The sequence below is a fragment of the Oncorhynchus nerka genome, linkage group LG3 (assembly GCF_034236695.1).
Source record: "Oncorhynchus nerka isolate Pitt River linkage group LG3, Oner_Uvic_2.0, whole genome shotgun sequence".
NCBI lineage: Eukaryota > Metazoa > Chordata > Actinopteri > Salmoniformes > Salmonidae > Oncorhynchus > Oncorhynchus nerka.
Genome location: NC_088398.1, coordinates 54,335,910 through 54,355,731, shown reverse-complemented (window position 1 = coordinate 54,355,731; position 19,822 = coordinate 54,335,910). Strand labels below are relative to the sequence as shown.

The window sequence follows — 19,822 nt, the reverse complement described above, 5'->3', positions numbered from 1 at the left end:
GAAGAAGAGACTTGCTTGGTCAAAGAAACACGAGCAATGGACATTAGACCGGTGGAAATCTGTTCTTTGGTCTGATGAGTCCAAATTTGCGATTTTTGGTTCCAACCGCTGTGTCTTTGTGAGACGCAGAGTGGTGAACGGATGATCTCCGCATGTACGGTTCCAACCGTAAAGCATGGAGGAGGTGGTGTAATGGTGTGGGGGTAATGGTAACATTGTCAGTGATTTATTTAGAATTCAAGGCGCACTTAACCAACATGGCTACCACAGCATTCTGCAGCAATACGCCATCCCATCTGGTTTGCGCTTAGTGGGATTATCATTTGTTTTTTAACAGAACAATGGCCCAACACACCTCGATGCTGTGTAAGGGCTATTTGACCAAGAAGGAGAGTGATGGAGTGCTGCATCAGATTGCCTGGCCGCCACAATCACCTGACTTCAACCGAATTGAGATGGTTTGGGATGAGTTGGACTGCAGAGTGAAGGAAAAGCAGCCAACAAATGCTCAGAATATGTGGGAACTTCAAGACTGTTGGAAAAGCATTCCAGGTGAAGCTGGTTGAGAGAATGCTGAGTGTGCAAAGCTGTCATCAAGGCAAAGGGTGGCTATTTGAAGAATATGTCCCATCTCTGAAACTGCCGTACAGACTAAGGAGAGGCGAATGTCGAGAGCCGTGCATCCTCCGAAACACAACCCAGCCAAGCCACACTGCTTTTTGACACAACACCCGCTTAACCTGGAAGCCAGCTGTACCAATGTGTTGGAGGAAGCACCATACACTTAGCGACCGTGTCAGTGTGCATTGCGCCCGGCCCACCACTGGAGTCACTAGTGTGCGATGGGACAGGAACATCCCTGCCAGCCAAACCCTGCCCTAACCCGGGCGATGCTGGGCCAATAGTGCACCCCCACATGGGTCTCCCAGTCATGGATGGCTGCAACAGAGAACTAGATTCGAACCAGGTTCTCTAGTGGCACAGCTTTAGACCACTGCGCCACTCGGGAGGCCCTTTCCATAGACTTTTTTGGTTACTACATGATTCCATGTTATTTCTTAGTTGTGATGTCTTTACTATTATTCTGCAATGTAGAAAATAGTCCAAATAAAGAAAAACCTTTGAATGAGTAGGTGTGTCCAAACATTTGACTGTTACTGTATGTTTGCAAAGTAGATCCCTAGTCTGGATTTTCATATCATTTGTGTAGAGAACAGGGGATAAAACTCAATACAGCACTACATCAACAGTGCATATCCATTATTTTCAGGTCAGTAGAACAGATGTAGCACAGAAAATAAGGAGATTGGGGAAGCCACTTTTACTAGTAAAATACATCTCAAATTAAGTTTCGTTTCAACTGAAACGCGCCGAATTGAGGAAGTCGAAGGAAGGAATACCATTTTTCCAGAAGAGACGGACAGCTAAAGCTCACCTCCGCATGCCATTTTTTCAGTATAACACATACTCATTTAAAATACCTATTTCAACCAAGTCTTTGAAAATCTGTAATATTTCTATACTAGTGTTCAATATAATTGGTTTGGAAAGACTTGCTATTATTTACACCATATTTCAGCGAAGACGAAAACTTGCCAAATTGCCTACAGACAACGGCCCCCATCTTCCGCATTCTTAGGTTTATTCTCTTTCGACCTAATCGAACAATTTCCACACCGACCGTCGTTTCTGCTTACCAGTGAGACCGGAAAACTATTTCATGTTGCTGTCAGGAAAGCTATAATAATGAAAGGTAAGTTTGCAGTTTTACATAACGTTATAGGCTACATAGACAACGTTTTACATTGTAAAATATGTTCAGTCTGTAGTATCGAACACCTCTCGCAGTTAGGCTATACATTATCCGGATATTACATACATTTCTAGAGTTAATGCCATTAAAACGCCTATTTGAACCGATTTTCGTGCATTATGAAAATCAATGACATGATGCATATTAAACTTGAGAAGCCTAACATAACATAATATAACGCCTAAACTATAAGAAAAGTGGTGGCCTACACTACTTTTTAAACATTTAAAGCCTCAACACTCTTAGTTAAATAATTCAATTCTCAACACTCTTAGTTCGTGATTCAGCCAATATGCAGCCCTGCCACACTTGCTATAAAAGTGAGAAATGGGTCTGGAGAAATGTAACCACTCAAATTGATAGAGAGAGCTGGTATGGTTGCAATGACGGACAGCCCATGAGATCAACATGTTTACATACATTTGAACAAGAAGGCAGTTTGTTTACATGGGCCTAAATTATATTTTTTAAGAATCAATTAATCTTAATTGAAATGACTACTGAACAGCAGTTAAATTGTATTTCTGTTACATGGTATTTACTTGGTACTTAGAAATGACATGGTAAAAGTAATGCAATTTTTTTATCAGACGTACATTTGCGGTTTTGTCTATTCTCTCCTGAACCAACCTGATTTTCACAACCACATCTTGCCTTATACAGAGTGGCTGCTATATAGTAAGCATTCAGAGACTGAATCCAAACTGAATTGCTTCATTTCACTTTTGTTTCACTTCATGATTTAATATATTAATTGAAACTGATTGTGTCTGTAATGAGGGGCATTAAAGCGATTGGATCAGCGAGTGCGCCACACCTTGGTTAGAATGTTTGTGGTGGTATCCTTACAGTTTCACAATAATATCATCTACCCTTACTGGTTTTATGTTTACAGCATGTTGCAGCTACACGGCAGCACAGCATTTATGCGGAAATGGTGAAAACAGAAAACAAAGTGGTAAATCACGTTTTTTGTTTCATGGTATTTCTCTCTGGTTTATTCAATGGGTGACTGACTATATTGCATTTCATGTACTAAACTATTTTTCCATTTTTCCATCAGTTTGACTGAGAAACCAGTTCACTGACAAGGATCCAAAGGATTTCAGTAAGGCTGAACAAGTCCAAATGGAGGTATTTATCATCTAATTCATAACAAAAATAAGAATAATATTTACTGTACCAGTTTTACACTTTTCTGTTTACTACATGATTCCATGTGTGTTATTTCATAGTTTTGATGTCATCACTATTATTCTAGAAAATAGTAACAAAATAAAGAAAAAACCTTGAATGAGTAGTTGTACAAACTTTGGACTGGTACTGTATATATACACTACTGTTCAAATGTTTGGGGTCAATTAGAAATGTCCTTGTTTTTTAAAGCAAGGCACATTTTTTGTCCATTAAAATCACATCAAATGGATCAGAAATACAGTGTAGAAATGTTTAATGTTGTAAATGACTATTGTAGCTGGAAACGACAGATTTTTTATGGATTATCTACATAGGCGTACAGAGGCCCATTATCAGCAACCATCACTCCTGTGTTCCAATGGCACGTTGTGTTAGCTCATCCAAGTTTATCATTTTAAAAGGCTAATTGATCATTAGAAAACACTTTTGCAATTATGTTAGCACAGTTGAAAACTGTTGTTCTGATTAAAGCAGCAATAAAATTGGCCTTCTTTAGACTAGTTGAGTATCTGCAGAATGAGCATTTGTGGGTTCGATTACAGGCTCAAAATGGCCAGAAACAAAGTACTTTCTTCTGAAACTCGTCAGTCTATTCTTGTTCTGAGAAATGAAGGCTATTGTGTCCGAGAAATTGCCAAGAAACTGAAGATCTCGTACAACGCTGTGAACTACTCCATTCACAGAACAGCGCAAACCGGCTTTAACCAGAATAGAAAGAGGAGTGGGAGGCCCCGGTGCACAACTGAGCAAGAGGACAAGTACATTATAGAGTCTAGCTTGAGAAACAGATGCCTCACAAGACCTCAATTGGTAGCTTCATTAAATAGTACCTGCAAAACACCAGTCTCAACGTCAACAGTGAAGAGGCGACTCCGGGATGCTGGCCTTCTAGGCAGAGTTCCTCTGTCCAGTGTCTGTGTTCTTTTGCCCATCTTAATCTTTTCTTTTTATTGGCCAGTCTGAGATATGGCTTTTTCTTTGCAACTCTGCCAAAAAGGCCAGCATCTCGGAGTCGCCTCTTCACTGTTAAAATTGAGACTGGTGTTTTGCGGGTACTATTTAATGAAGCTGCCAGTTGGGGACTTGTGAGGCATCTGCTTTTTTTGCTTTTCTTTTGAAAACAAGGACATTTCTAAGTGACCCTAAACTTTTGAACGTAAGTGTGTGTGTGTGTGTGTGTGTGTATACATATATATCAGCAAAAAAATTAACTCCTCACTTTCAACTGCGTTTATTTTCAGCATACTTAATTAACATGTGTAAATATTTGTATGAACATAACAAGATTCAACAACTGAGACATAAACTGAACAAGTTCCACAGACATGTGACGAACAGAAATTGAATAATGTGTCCCTGAACAAAGGGGGGGTTCAAAATCAAAAGTAACAGTCAGTATCTGGTGTGGCCACCAGCTGCATTAAGTACTGCAGTGCATCTTCCCCTCATGGACTGCACCAGATTTGCAAGTTCTTGCTGTGAGATATTACCTCACTCTTCCACCAAGGCACCTGCAAGTTCCCGAAAATTTCTGCGGGAATGGCCCTAGACCTCACCCTCCGATCCAACAGGTCCCAGACGTGCTCAATGGGATTGAGATCCGGGCCATGGCAGAACACTGACATTCCTGTTTTACAGGAAATCACGCACAGAACGAGCAGTATGGCTGGTGGCATTGTCATGCTGGAGGGTCATGTCAGGATGAGTCTGCAGGAAGGGTAGCACATGAGGGAGGAGGATGTCTTCCCTGTAACGCACAGCGTTGAGATTGCCTGCAATGATAACAAGCTCAGTCCGATGATGCTGTGACACACCTCCCCAGACCATGACGGACCCTCCACCTTCAAATCGATCCTGCTCCAGAGTACAGGCCTCGGTGTAACGTTCATTCCTTCGACGATGAACGCGATTCCGACCATTACCCCTGGTGAGACAAAACCGTGATTCGTCAGTGAAGAGCACTTTTTGCCAGTCCTGTCTGGTCCAGCGACGGTGGGTTTGTGCCCATAGACGCTGTTGTTGCCGGTGATGTCTGGTGAGGACCTGCCTTAGAACAAGCCTACAAGCCCTCACTCCAGCCTCTCTCAGCCTACTGCGGACAGTTTGAGCACTGATGGAGGGATTGTGCGTTCCTGGTGTAACTCAGCCAGTTGTTGTTGCCATCCTGTACCTTTCCCACAGGTGATGTTCGGATGTACCGATCCTGTGCAGGTGTTGTTACACGTGGTCTACCACTGCGAGGACGATCAGCTGTCCGTCCTGTCTCCCTATAGCGCTGTTTTAGGCGTCTCACAGTATGGATATTGCAATTTATTGCCCTGGTCACATCTGCCGTCCTCATGCCTCCTTGCAGCATGCCTAAGGCACGTTCATGCAGATGAGCAGGGACCCTGGGCATCTTTCCTTTGGTGTTTTTCCAGAGTCAGTAGAAAGGCCTCTTTAGTGTCCTAAGTTTTCATAACTGACCTTAATTGCCTACCGTCTGTAAGCTGTTAATGTCTTAACGACCGTTCCACAGGTGCATGTTCATTAATTGTTTATGGTTCATTGAACAAGCATGGGAAACGGTGTTTAAACCCTTTACAATGAAGATCTGTGAAGTTATTTGGATTTGTACGAATTATCTTTGAAAGACAGGGTCCTGAAAAGGGGACGTTTCTTTTTTTGCTGAGTGTATGTGTGTATATACATATATCTCTCAAATAAAATATATACAGTTGAAGTCGGAAGTTTACATACACTTAGGTTGGAGTCAATAAGCTCGTTTTTCAACCACTCCACAAATTTCTTGTTAACAAGGTATAGGTTTGGCAAGTCGGTTAGGACATCTACTTTGTGCATGACACAAGTAATTTTTCCAACAATTGTTCAGACAGATTATTTCACTTATAATTTACTGTATCACAATTCCAGTGGGTCAGAAGTTTACATACACTAAGTTGACTGTGCCTTTAACCAGCTTGGAAAATTCCAGAAAATTATGACATGGCTTTAGAAGCTTCTGATAGACTAATTGACATCATTTGAGTCAATTGGAGGTGTACCTGTGGATGTATTTCAAGGCCTACCTTCAATCTCAGTGCCTCTTTGCTTGCTATCATGGGAAAATCAAAAGAGATCATCCAAGACCTCAGAAGAAAAATGGTAGTCCTCCACAAGTCTGGTTCATCCTTGGGAGCAATTTCCAAACGCCCGAAGGTACCACGTTCATCTATACAAACAATAGTACGCAAGTATGAACACCATAGGACCACGTAGCCGTCATTCCGCTCAGGAAGGAGACGCGTTCTGTCTCTTAGAGATTAACGTACTTTGGTGTGAGAAGTGCAATTCAATCCCAGAACAACAGCAAAGGACCTTGTGAAGATGCTGGAAGAAACAGGTACAAGAGTATCTACAGTACCTTGCGAAAGTATTCGGCCCCCTTGAATTTTGCGACCTTTTGCCACATTTCAGGCTTCAAACATAAAGATATAAAACTGTATTTTTTTGTGAAGAATCAACAACAAGTGGGACACAATCATGAAGTGGAACGACATTTATTGGATATTTCAAACAAAAACTGAAAAATTGGTAGTGCAAAATTATTCAGCCCCCTTAAGTTAATACTTTGTAGCGCCACCTTTTGCTGCGATTACAGCTGTAAGTCGCTTGGGGTATGTCTCTATCAGTTTTGCACATCGAGAGACTGAAATGTATTCCCATTCCTCCTTGCAAAACAGCTCGAGCTCAGTGAGGTTGGATGGAGAGCATTTGTGAACAGCAGTTTTCAGTTCTATCCACAGATTCTCGATTGGATTCAGGTCTGGACTTTGACTTGGCCATTCTAACACCTGGATATGTTTATTTTTTAACCATTCCATTGTAGATTTTGCTTTATGTTTTGGATCATTGTCTTGTTGGAAGACAAATCTCCGTCCCAGTCTCAGGTCTTTTGCAGACTCCATCAGGTTTTCTTCCAGAATGGTCCTGTATTTGGCTCCATCCATCTTCCCATCAATTGTAACCATCTTCCCTGTCCCTGCTGAAGAAAAGCAGGCCCAAACCATGATGCTGCCACCACCATGTTTGACAGTGGGGATGGTGTGTTCAGGGTGATGGGCTGTGTTGCTTTTACGCCAAACATAACGTTTTGCATTGTTGCCAAAAAGTTCAATTTTGGTTTCATTTGACCAGAGCACCTTCTTCCACATGTTTGGTGTGTCTCCCAGGTGGCTTGTGGCAAACTTTAAACAACACTTTTTATGGATATCTTTAAGAAATGGCTTACTTCTTGCCACTCTTCCATAAGGCCAGATTTGTGCAATATACGACTGATTGTTGTCCTATGGACAGAGTCTCCCACCTCAGCTGTACATCTCTGCAGTTCATCCAGAGTGATCATGGGCCTCTTGGCTGCATCTCTGATCAGTCTTCTCCTTGTATGAGCTGAAAGTTTAGAGGGACGGCCAGGTCTTGGAAGATTTGCAGTGGTCTTATACTCCTTCCATTTCAATATTATCGCTTGCACAGTGCTCCTTCGGATGTTTAAAGCTTGGGAAATCTTTTTGTATCCAAATCCGGCTTTAAACTTCTTCACAACAGTATCTCGGACCTGCCTGGTGTGTTCCTTGTTCTTCATGATGCTCTCTGCGCTTTTAACGGACCTCTGAGACTATCACAGTGCAGGTGCATTTATACGGAGACTTGATTACACACAGGTGGATTGTATTTATCATCATTAGTCATTTAGGTCAACATTGGATCATTCAGAGATCCTCACTGAACTTCTGGAGAGTTTGCTGCACTGAAAGTAAAGGGGCTGAATAATTTTGCACGCCCAATTTTATTTGTTAAAAAAGTTTGAAATATCCAATAAATGTCGTTCCACTTCATGATTGTGTCCCACTTGTTGTTGATTCTTCACAAAAAAATACAGTTTTATATCTTTATGTTTGAAGCCTGAAATGTGGCAAAAGGTCGCAAAGTTCAAGGGGGCCGAATACTTTCGCAAGGCACTGTATATCCACAGTAAAACGAGTCCTATATCGACATATCCTGAAAAGCTGCTCCGCAAGGAAGAAGCCACTGTTCTGGGGGGGGGGGCTTGCAAGCCGAAGAACAGCATCCCAAACGTGAAGCACGGGGAGGGGGGCAGCATCATGTTGTGGGGTTGCTTTGCTGCAGGAGGGACTGGTGCACTTCACAAAATAGATGGCATCATGATGGAGGAAAATTACGTGGATATATTGAAGCAACATCTCAAGACATCAGTCAGGAAGTTAAAGCTTGATCGCAAATGGGTCTTCCAAATGGACAATGACCCCAAGCATACATTTACATTTACATTTAAGTCATTTAGCAGACGCTCTTATCCAGAGCGACTTACAAATTGGTGCGTTCACCTTAAGACATCCAGTGGAACAGCCACTTTACAATAGTGCATCTAAATCTTTTAAGGGGGTGAGAAGGATTACTTTATCCTATCCTAGGTATTCCTGAAAGAGGTGGGGTTTCAGGTGTCTCCGGAAGGTGGTGATTGACTCCGCTGTCCTGGCGTCGTGAGGGAGTTTGTTCCACCATTGGGGGGCCAGAGCAGCGAACAGTTTTGACTGGGCTGCGCGGGAACTGTACTTCCTCAGTGGTAGGGAGGCGAGCAGGCCAGAGGTGGATGAACGCAGTGCCCTTGTTTGGGTGTAGGGCCTGATCAGAGCCTGGAGGTACTGAGGTGCCGTTCCCCTCACAGCTCCGTAGGCAAGCACCATGGTCTTGTAGCGGATGCGAGCTTCAACTGGAAGCCAGTGGAGAGAGCGGAGGAGCGGGGTGACGTGAGAGAACTTGGGAAGGTTGAACACCAGACGGGCTGCGGCGTTCTGGATGAGTTGTAGGGGTTTAATGGCACAGGCAGGGAGCCCAGCCAACAGCGAGTTGCAGTAATCCAGACGGGAGATGACAAGTGCCTGGATTAGGACCTGCGCTGCTTCCTGTGTGAGGCAGGGTCGTACTCTGCGGATGTTGTAGAGCATGAACCTACAAGAACGGGCCACCGCCTTGATGTTAGTTGAGAACGACAGGGTGTTGTTCAGGATCACGCCAAGGTTCTTAGCGCTCTGGGAGGAGGACACAATGGAGTTGTCAACCGTGATGGCGAGATCATGGAACGGGCAGTCCTTCCCCGGGAGGAAGAGCAGCTCCGTCTTTCCGAGGTTCAGCTTGAGGTGGTGATCCGTCATCCACACTGATATGTCTGCCAGACATGCAGAGATGCATACTTCCAAAGTTGTGGCGAAAACGCTTAAGGACAACAAAGTCAAGGTATTGGAGTGGCCATCACAAAGCCCTGACCTCAATCCTATAGAAAATGTGTAGGCAGAACTGAAAAAGCGTGTGCGAGCAAGGAGGCCTAGAAACATGACTCCGTTACACCAGCTTTGTCAGGAGGAATGGGCCAAAATTCACCCAACTTATTGTGGGAAGCTTGTGGAAGGCTACCTGAAACGTTTGACCCAAGTTTATAAATTTAAAGGCAATGCTAGCTAAATACTAATTGAGTGTATGTAAACTTCTGACGCACTGGGAATGTGATGAAAGAAATAAAAGCTGAAATAAATCATTCTCTCTACTATTATTCTGACATTTCACATTCTTAAAATAAAGTGGTGATCCTAACTGACCTAAAACGGGGAATTTTTACGAGGATTAAATGTCAGGAATTGTGAAAAACTGAGTTTAAATGTATTTATCTAAAGTGTATGTAAACTTCCGACTTCAACTCTATATATGCACTACCGGTCAAACGTTTTAGAACACCTAGTCATTCAAGGATTTGTATTTATTTTTACTATTTTCTTTCTACATTGTAGAATAATATTGAAGACATCACAACTATGAAATAACACAAATGGAATCATGTAGTAACCAGAAAAGTGTTAAACAAATCAAAATGTTTTATATTTGAGATTCTTCAAATAGCAACCCTTTGCCTTGATGACAGCTTTGCACACTCTTTGCAGTAGTAGTATACACATCACATATTTGGCTTGTGGGTAGAGATGAATATGCGCTAAAACACCAACAAATGTTGAGTAAACCTGCTCAATTGTGAATGATTTTGTTGTTAACATCTTTACGGCTTATGAATTTCAATCAAATCAGCCTATTTATTTTCAGAATGAAGAGGAAGGCAAACCAACTGACCTGCCAGATGACATTAAGGATTGGAATAAACATCACGTGAAACAATGGGCTCTCGACAAGGCTTGTGTGGATGGTGAATTTGCGGATATCTTGCTTCAGCAGAACATTAATGGGCCCAGTCTTTTACTTTTAGAAAAATCTGATTTACTAGAGGTGGGTGTCACACTGGGGCCTGCAAAGTTGATCATTCACAAGAGGGATGAACATTTGAAATTTAAGAAAGAGCAGTTGAGTAGCCCAACAACAAATCAGTCTGGGAGACCGTGCAAGCCGTACCCTTTTCATCGACACCATGATGCCTGCAGATACAAGGCGAACAGCGTTCTTGATGTAACAGAATCCGGTGCATCAGACTATATCGAACCCTGTCATGAATATAAAGGATACATCCATATGTCAGAGGCAGCTGTGGAGAGCAAAATGAAAAAGTTCACTGATGAGGTTATTCGATTTGCAGCAGCCTGCATGAATAGCCGCACTAATGGCACCATACATTTTGGAGTTGGTGACAAGCCAGACTTTGTTCATGGGCAAGTTTTGGGAGTTAGAGTCCCGGACAAAGAGGCATATGTCAATGCTCTGCCACAAGCCATTGAGGGTCATTTTGAGAATAGACATATCCAGACAGCCAAGATATGCATCAAACCACCTCGATTTGTTGAGGTTCTCAATCCTGATATGACATCCTCAGAGAAGTATGTGATAGAAGTAGACATCGTGCCAGACTTTGTGATCTGTCAAGAGAACTTGTATCACGTTTCCCGCTTGGCTACAAGGAAATCAAAGAAGTCCAAATGCAAAGAAACAGAGAAAGAGGAGAAAAAACTCTTCTTCATTCGTGATCACAGCAGCAGCAGGGATCTCCTTGCACTAACCACTTTTGCCAAGCCAAAGGAAGAATACAATAGGTTTCTCGACGATGTGCCACAGCTGTCACTGCTAAGAAAACAAGCGGAGGAAAATCGCCTTAGTGTGGTTAAAAGTAGTGTCCAGGGCTCCAGACTAAGTGAAATGATAACAGGTGGATCCCAATCCTTAGACAAGTCCCACTTCGAGCGGTATTTGATAGTGACAAACAAATCACATTTAGTTCAATTGGAATCCCTGGGATTTATTCCTGAACTAAACCCAACTGCTGTTTTGGACTTTGACCCTGAGTCGGCAAAACATGGATTGATGAAGCACTTTGAAGAGCAGAGTACAATAAATATCCACTTGCCAGTACAATATAAAATCACAGAGGCTGTCGAGGACATTGCTAGCAAGCTAAAACTGACTCGAAACACCAGCTGGATCCTCTGCAATGGGGGTATCGAAAGAGAGAGACCCTCAGATGTAGATGACTGGTTAATAGAGAAAGGAGCGTCTGTACGAAATGTGATTTCATTTCTGTGTCGGAAAGATGTGCTACCACACAAGAGATTCCTGGTTATTTTTATATTGCTGTCTACTGTGAGTGAGAAAATGGACCCTCTGCTTGAGACCTTCAGCACATTCTGGCAGGAGCTCAGAGGAACAGAGCAAATACTTTGCATCTGTGAAAATGAAGAAGCATTCACCTGCTGGAGGGACCTGATTGAATCCCGCTGTGGATTAGACATTAAAGCAAGATCAATCTATGAGCTCAGTTTTGCTGAAGTTAACGGCACCGTCCTCAGCCTGTGGTCAGACAACCGGAAATCCAGCCGTTTCCTACCCTGTGGAGGAGGCAGCAAAGTGATGTTAACAAAGAAAGAAGAGGGCAGCCTAGACCTCCTGAATGTTCTGTGTGTGAATCAGTGTGAGGGAGGAAATGAAGACAAGGCCATCATACAGGAGAAGTTCTACAAAGGAGGAAAGGTGTTATGGTGGAACTTCTATTTCTCTGAGCAGCCAGGATCCATGCCATTCATCAAACGGGACAAGTTTGACTTCATCATGAACACTGTCCTACCAGCTTTGAGCTCTTTGAGAAAAGCTTGTGTGTCCTTCAAACTTTTGCATGTCCCAGGATGTGGTGGAACTACACTAGCCATGCATATATTATGGGCACTGAAAGACAAGTTCCGTTGTGCTGTTCTGAGGGACAGAACCGCGGATCATGTTGTTGTTGCCGAGCAGGTGGTCAAGCTACTGATGTATGAGACAAAAGAACAATCTCCCCGGATTCCTGTGTTGCTCATGCTAGATGACTTTGAGGAGATGGATGACGCATATGATTTGCAGCAGCTCATTGAGAAGGAATGTGTCAAGAAGGACATTGGATCTAGGTCCCCGCAGGTCATTCTACTCAATTGCATGAGGACTGAGTCTTGGGAGAAGACTGAATCAACTGAAGACACTGTGTTCATTGGCAATAACCTCTCTGAAATGGAGCAGAGGCAGTTCGAGAAAAAACTGGAGGAGATTGAGAAGACCTACAAGAATGCAGATACATTCTACGCTTTCATGATCATGAAGAAGAACTTTTCACCCGAGTATATACAGGGTGTGGCTCGCAACACCCTAAAGAGCTTCAACATAAATCACAAACATGCACAACTCATTGCTGTTCTGGTCTTGTTGAATGTCTACTGCAAGGGTGCAACACTCTCAGTCTCTCTCTGTGAAGAGTTTCTTGGCCTCCAGACCAAGCCACATAGTGGGTCCTCTGATGTTAAGGCTGGATTTGGGAAGTTTTCCACTCTAGTGACCTGCTGCACAGAGGAGGCTAAGGTTGTATTCGAGGCAGTGAGAATGATCCACTCAAGCATGGCCGTGCACTGTTTGAAGGAGCTTACAACCACATACAGTGTAACCAAAGCTGAGATCACTGATCTACTGCTCACCACAAACAAGCTTTATGAGTGCATACAGGGCAAAGATAAACTCATGAAGGATGTTCACACCATGTTAGTGAAAAGACATCACTCAGTCAAGGGTGAAGATTCTCACTTTTCACCTCTCATCCAGGATATTGCAAACGAGACACCAGGTGTTGAAGAAAATGTTCTATTCAATGCAGCCAAGCGCTTTGAAAAAGATGCTGTCATCTCTCAGCTTCTTGCCAGATACCAATACCTGAAGAAAAGGGATTTCAGGGAGGCAAAGGACTGGGCAAAGAATGCGAAAGATCTTTCCAGAGATAACTCCTACATTTCTGACACATCTGCACAAGTGATCAAGCATGAGCTAAAGAGTGAAATACAAAGTGACAAAGAAGATCCCATAAGACCTGAAAGGCTCAAAGGCTATCTTATAATGGCCCAGTCAGCAACAGAGGCCTTCAGGGATACACAGGACATTGCAAAGAAGGAGGCTACTCTGAGAGTACAAAACAAGAGAGACAACAGCCCTTTCAACACTGTAGGGTGCCTTGGAGAAATTCAGGTTGCAGTCATCATCATCAAAATACTGGAAAAATGTCCAGTGTTTTCTTCAGGCAATGTCCGTCATGACATTCTGAGTGAAGTTCTGTCTAGCAAAATTACAATCCAAGATGTTGCGAGGAATGATTCCAGACTTAACAAACATGCCTCATATTACCACATTCTCAGTCAATTTGAAGGTCTTCTGTGCAACCTTAAACATAACATGAAGAGGCACTTTGATTTTCTTGACAGCTTTTATGTCAACTTGGGTCCCAGGTTCACCCTGAAAGACAGTCGAGAGGAAAGAACTCGACAGGAGCTCTTCCAGTGCTTTCAAAGATACAGTGACCTCTTTTGCAAGACAGATTCCACAGAATTAATGAAAAACAAGAACCTGAAAATCAGCATCCAAATTCACAAGGCAAGGCAATTTTTGGAGAGTAGAAAAACTGATACTCATTCAGGGATTCTGGATTGCCTCTCCAACGATACCTCAGGTGACATGATGCAAAAGATAGTCCTGCAGTATGACTTCATTCTGAGTAAAGATCCTGAAAGGAGCGTTAGAGAAATGGTCAATTTCATCTATGCCAATGTTGTGCTAAGCTGTGTCAAACCTGAATCTCAACACCTTCGCCCGTATAAGATCCTCATTGATCTTCTTTGCCAGGTTCTTCAAGGTCAAATCCCATATGGTGAAAGTTTAGCATTGCACTTCATTGCTGTAGCTCTGCTGTGGCCACAACATATCCTCATGCCACAACCAGTGGCATCTCAGAAGTTGGGAAACTATGTGTCACAGATGAGGACATCATACTGGAACGAGATGAAATCTGTTTTCAATGGAAAGTTGCCTGTTGTCCATTTCTTCTTGGGGAAGAAGCCGGGCTATGCTTGCCTAGTTCGCCTTAGGGAAATCATGTGGTGTGTAAGACCAGAAGAAGACTTTGATTCACTTTGGACAAATGGCAAAATATGGAAGCATGAGAGAGTCAAGGAGCTCCTTTCCAGAGTGGAAGGGGAGGTACAAAGGAAATTCATTCTGGCAGATACCAGGAACGCAGGCTTAAAGATAGAAGTCAGTGCAATGTACAAAAGTCAACTCTGTGGAAAAAAGCAGGGATCAAAAGTATCATTTTTCATTGGTTTCTCAATGAAGGGCCCACTGGCTTTTGACATCGATTGAAGAAGAGCCCAATTGATATGCAGTCAGACATACACTATCATTTTTTTGTACATTAAAATAACATCAAATTGATCAGAAATACAGTGTAGACATTGTTAATGTTGTAAATTACTATTGTAGCTGGAAATGGCAGATTTGTTATGGAATATCTACATAGGCGTAGAGGCCCATTATTAGCAACCATCACTCCTGTGTTCCAATGGCACGTTGTGTTAGCTAATCCAAGTTTACCATTTTAAAAGGCCAATTGATCATTAGAAAACACTTTTGCAATTATGTTAGCACCGCTGAAAACTGTTGTTCTCATTAAAGCAGCAATAAAACCCGTCCTTCTTTAGACTAATTGAGTATTTGAAGCATCAGCATTTGTGGGTTCGATTACAGGCTCAAAATTACCAGAAACAAAGACCTTTGTTCTGAAACTTGTCAGTCTATTCTTGTTCTGAGAAATGAATGCTATTCCATGCGAGAAATTGCCAAGAAACTGAAGATCTCGTACAACGCTGTGTACTACTCCCTTCACAGAACAGCGCAAACGGCAAACGGTCTCTAACAGAATAGAAAGAGGAGTGGGAGGCTCAGGTGCACAACTGAGCAAGAGGACAAGTACATTAATGTCTAGTTTGAGCAACAGACGTCTCACAAGTCCTCAAATGGCAGCTTCATTAAATAGTACCCACAAAACACCAGTCCCAACGTCAACAGTGAAGAGGCGACTCCGGGATGCTGGCCTTCTAGGCAGAGTTCCTCTGTCCAGTGTCTGTGTTCTTTTGCCCATTTTAATATTTTCTTTTTATTGGCCAGTCTGAGATATGTATTTTTCTTTGCAACTCTGCCTAGAAGGCCAGCATCCCGGAGTCGCCTCTTCACTTGACATTAAGACTGGTGTTTTGCGGGTACTATTTAATGAAGCTGCCCGTTGAGGACTTGTGAGGCGTCTATGTTCACCGACTCGTTATCACAGGGCTCTCTCCCCCCGACGCTAACCCAAGCCTCCATCTCGTATACTTAAGAAAGATAAAGATCCGGCGGAATGTGGTGGATATCGGCCCATTTCACTTTTGAACGCTGATGTTAAATTATTAGCTAAGGTTCCAGCATGTCAGTTGGAACCCTGCCTTCAGGATCTCATATCTGATGATCAAACGGGTTTCATTAAAGGGTGACAACTGTTTTCCAATGTACGACGGCTTTTGAAAATTATACTGTCTCCTATCTCCCCAGACCCCCAAAAAGTTGTTTCTCTTGATGCGGAGAAGGCTTTCGACCGGGTGGGTCCAATTTCATCTCATGGATACGTCTGCTCTATTCTGCTCCTACGGCTAGTGTACACACAAACTTGCAACATTCAGAATACTGAACCCTCTCCAGAGGGACCCATCAAGGGTGCCCTATGTCCCCGATCCTTTTTGCTTTTGCGATAGAACCACATTCCTTGGTCTTAAATGTATCACCATCATTCACTGGAATCCACCGAGCTGGTGAAAAGCACAAAGTGTCACTGTATGCAGATGATCTACTATTATATACAGTTGAAGTCGGAGGTTTATATACACTTAGGTTAGAGTCATTAAAACTCGTTTTTCAACCACTTCACAAATTTCTTGTTAACAAAGTATAGGTTTGGCAAGTCGGTTAGGACAACAACAAAAAATTGCACAAGTAAAAATGTGTTTTACTCGTTTTTCAACGAGTAAATTGGAGGTGTACCTGTGGATGTATTTCAAGGCCTACCTTCACACTCAGTGCCTCTTTGCTTGACATCATGGGAAAATCAAAAGGAATCAGCCAAGACCTCAGAAAAAAATTGTAGACCTCCACCACAAGTCTGGTTCGTCCTTGGAAGCAATTTCCTAACACCTGAAGATACCACATTCATCTGTACAAACAATAGTGCGCAAGTATGAACACCATGGGACCACGCATCCATCATACCGCTCAGGAAGGATACTGTTAAGGGATTTTTTTTATCAATGATGACTAATTATGTATACATTTCAATCAGGACTGACTAATCAGAATACTATAATGTTACCGAATATGTACTAATCAGAATACTATTATGTTACTGTATATGTATGAATTTTCTTTTTAATCTTAGTACTGAATATAATGTGTGTAAATATAATCAAGAATTAGAACAATGACTGTCTGTACCATGGTAGAAATTAATGAACTTATAGCCAGTCTGGCTAGAAGGCTTATCTACACAAACTGACCTTGGCTCAGTCCATATATTATCTTAATAGGGAGAGACATGTGAGAACCATACAGCCATTGTACTAGAGAGGAGATGACACGGGCTGGTACTGAAACTAATGACGTCATTTTCAGTTTCTAACCTGTGGTAAAATGTGTAATGAGCAGTACTCTCGTGAATAAAAGCTGCTGGTTGACTTTAAGACTGGGCTCTATCCATTTTATACAAATAAGGGTCATACAAATCCTTATGAATTGACAGAGTGTTTGGATTTTAATTGGGTATTAAAACAGGAATTTAATTCCTGCAACAGATACGTGTTCTGTCTCCTAGAGATGAACGTACTTTTCTGCGAATCAATCCCAAAACAACAGCCAAGGACCTTGTGAAGATGCTGGAGGAAACATAACCTGAAAGGCCGCTCAGCACGGAAGAAGCCACTGCTCTAATACCGCCATAAAAAAGGCAGACTACGGTTTGCAACTGCACATGGGGACAAAGATCATACTTTTTGGAGAAATGTCCTCTGGTCTGATGAAACAAAAATAGAACTGTTTGGCCATAATGACCATTGTTATGTTTGGAGGGAAAAGGGGGAGGATTGCAAGCCGAAAAACACCATCTCAATTGTGAAGCTCGGGGGTGGCAGCATCATGTTGTGGGGGTGCTTTGCTGCAGGAGGGGCTAGCTCACTTTCACAAAATAGATGGCATCATGATGGAGGAAAATTATGTGGATATATTGAAGCAACATCTCAAGACATCAGTCATGAAGTTAAAGCTTGGTCGCAAATGGGTCTTCCAAATGGACAATGACCCCAAGCATACTTCCAAAGTTGTGGCGAAAAGGCTTAAGGACAACAAAGTCAAGGTATTGGAGTGGCCATCACAAAGCCCTGACCTCAAGCCTATAGAACATTTGTGGGCAGAACTGAAAAAGCGTGTGCGAGCAAGGAGGCCTACAAACCTGACTCCGTTACACCAGCTCTGTCAGGAGGAATGGGCCAAAATTCACCCAACTTATTATGGGAAGATTGTGGAAGGCTCCCTGAAACGTTTGACCCAAGTTAAACAATAACATGTTGTGATATTTTTTATTTTTGTGTATGTGTACATGTGTGCATATTTATATATTATTTCCAATCGTAAATATATTTTATTTTTGTATTTATGCTGCTTTTGTTGTTAAAGGGAGGGAGGTGGTTCAATAAGTATATGGGGTACAAGGATGTATCTGTTCAATTTTGTATTTTGTATTTCTTTATATGTCCAATAAACATTTAAAAAAAGAAATATAAAAATATATACTGTATATATATATATTTTTTTTTAAAAGACTAACTACCAATTGGGGAGAAAAAGGGCTATTTTAAATAATATGGTGTGTATATGGTATAGTGTGTTAAAGTGATCATTTGTCTCCTCGGGTGTCCCTTATTTTAGATGTGGTAGGGTGAGGTGCCCCATTATCAACAATTGCCATAAAAAGGTGTGCAGTTCAAGCATGCGAGAACTATAATATATTGATGCAATAACTCTTTTACAATAAAATACAAATAGCTTATTAATGATAACACTAAACATATATTTTGTCATACATTGATCAAAATATGTTCCTGATGCTTTTGTTATTTATTAATGTACAACATACTTTCACCACAACTTTTGTGTTGTGCTACAAAAGTGAACGTAATACTTCACAGGAAAAGCGCTCGAGAGAGAGAGAGATGCCAAATCATGTTGTCAAGTCTGGCCTTGAGGCTGGCCAGGCTGGTAACTGACAGCCACCAGCAGGATCTACTTGAACTGGCCCCAGGATCCTAACCAGCTACAGGCATGCTGGGTAAGCTGAGACCATGTTATGGAGAGATTGGTGTAAGGATAGCCTACATACAGAGGAACTCCCTTGGCTCAGGCCATCATCGCGGACCTTCTTTCCGTCCACACTCTCACTTCAGGCCAACAACTTAGGATGCCTTGCTATAAGAAAAACTTTTTTGAGATGTTTTGTCCCAGGTGCTGCTTGTTGTTACTTGACTACCTGACAAATTTACTTTTAATAACTGTTTAATCAAAATCTGCATTTAACACTATTACCAACGTCTTAGTTTTTTCCTCGCTCAACCTTTTTCACCCCAGACGCTTTATCTGGACATGGTTCTACAGGACCTCCACCAGCTGAAAAAGCTTTAACACTATGCCAAAAAAGCTTTAACATTAACACTATGAAAAAGCTTTAACATTAACACTATGAAAAAGCTTTAACATTAAAACTATGAAAAAGCTTTAACATTAACACTATGCCAAAAAAGCTTTAACATTAACACTATGAAAAAGCTTTAACATTAACACTATGAAAAAGCTTTAACATTAACACTATGAAAAAGCTTTAACATTAACACTATGAAAAAGCTTTAACATTAACACTATGAAAAAGCTTTAACATTAACACTATGAAAAAGCTTTAACATTAACACTATGCCAAAAAAGCTTTAACATTAAAACTATGAAAAAGCTTTAACATTAACACTATGAAAAAGCTTTAACACTATGAAAAAGCTTTAACATTAACACTATGAAAAAGCTTTAACACTATGAAAAAGCTTTAACATTAACACTATGAAAAAGCTTTAACACTATGAAAAAGCTTTAACATTAACACTATGAAAAAGCTTTAACATTAACACTATGAAAAAGCTTTAACACTAACACTATGCCATCTAATTGCATTCGCTGTACTCATAATTTACAGGAGAACTATCGCCTTATGGTGAGGATAGCTTCAGATGCAATTGTTAGGCATGGGAAAATTAAGTGTAGGAAAGGATAAAACATAATTTGTGCCACCAGTAAGTACAGATAGTAGTTCAAATGTCCCTGCGCAGTCCCCGCAGCCGGGCAATTTTCTCAAGGCTTCTGGAA

General features: G+C 41.8%; 1 protein-coding gene across 2 annotated transcripts; it reads left to right on the top strand.

The window, feature by feature from the left end:
* The first annotated feature begins 1,389 nt into the window (after positions 1-1,389).
* On the top strand, positions 1,390-17,103 carry LOC115111111 (sterile alpha motif domain-containing protein 9-like). 2 transcript variants are annotated; one of them, XM_029636994.2, is made up of 4 exons: positions 1,390-1,753; positions 2,709-2,771; positions 2,877-2,947; positions 10,160-17,103. In XM_029636994.2, exons 3-4 carry the CDS (start codon positions 2,942-2,944, stop codon positions 14,699-14,701), a joined length of 4,548 nt encoding a protein of 1,515 aa, XP_029492854.1. In that variant the 5' UTR covers positions 1,390-1,753; positions 2,709-2,771; positions 2,877-2,941; the 3' UTR covers positions 14,702-17,103. The 2 variants fall into 2 exon arrangements, with proteins under 2 accessions (XP_029492854.1, XP_064869650.1); XM_065013578.1 differs by having other exon boundaries at positions 10,145-17,103.
* The last annotated feature ends 2,719 nt before the right edge of the window (positions 17,104-19,822 follow it).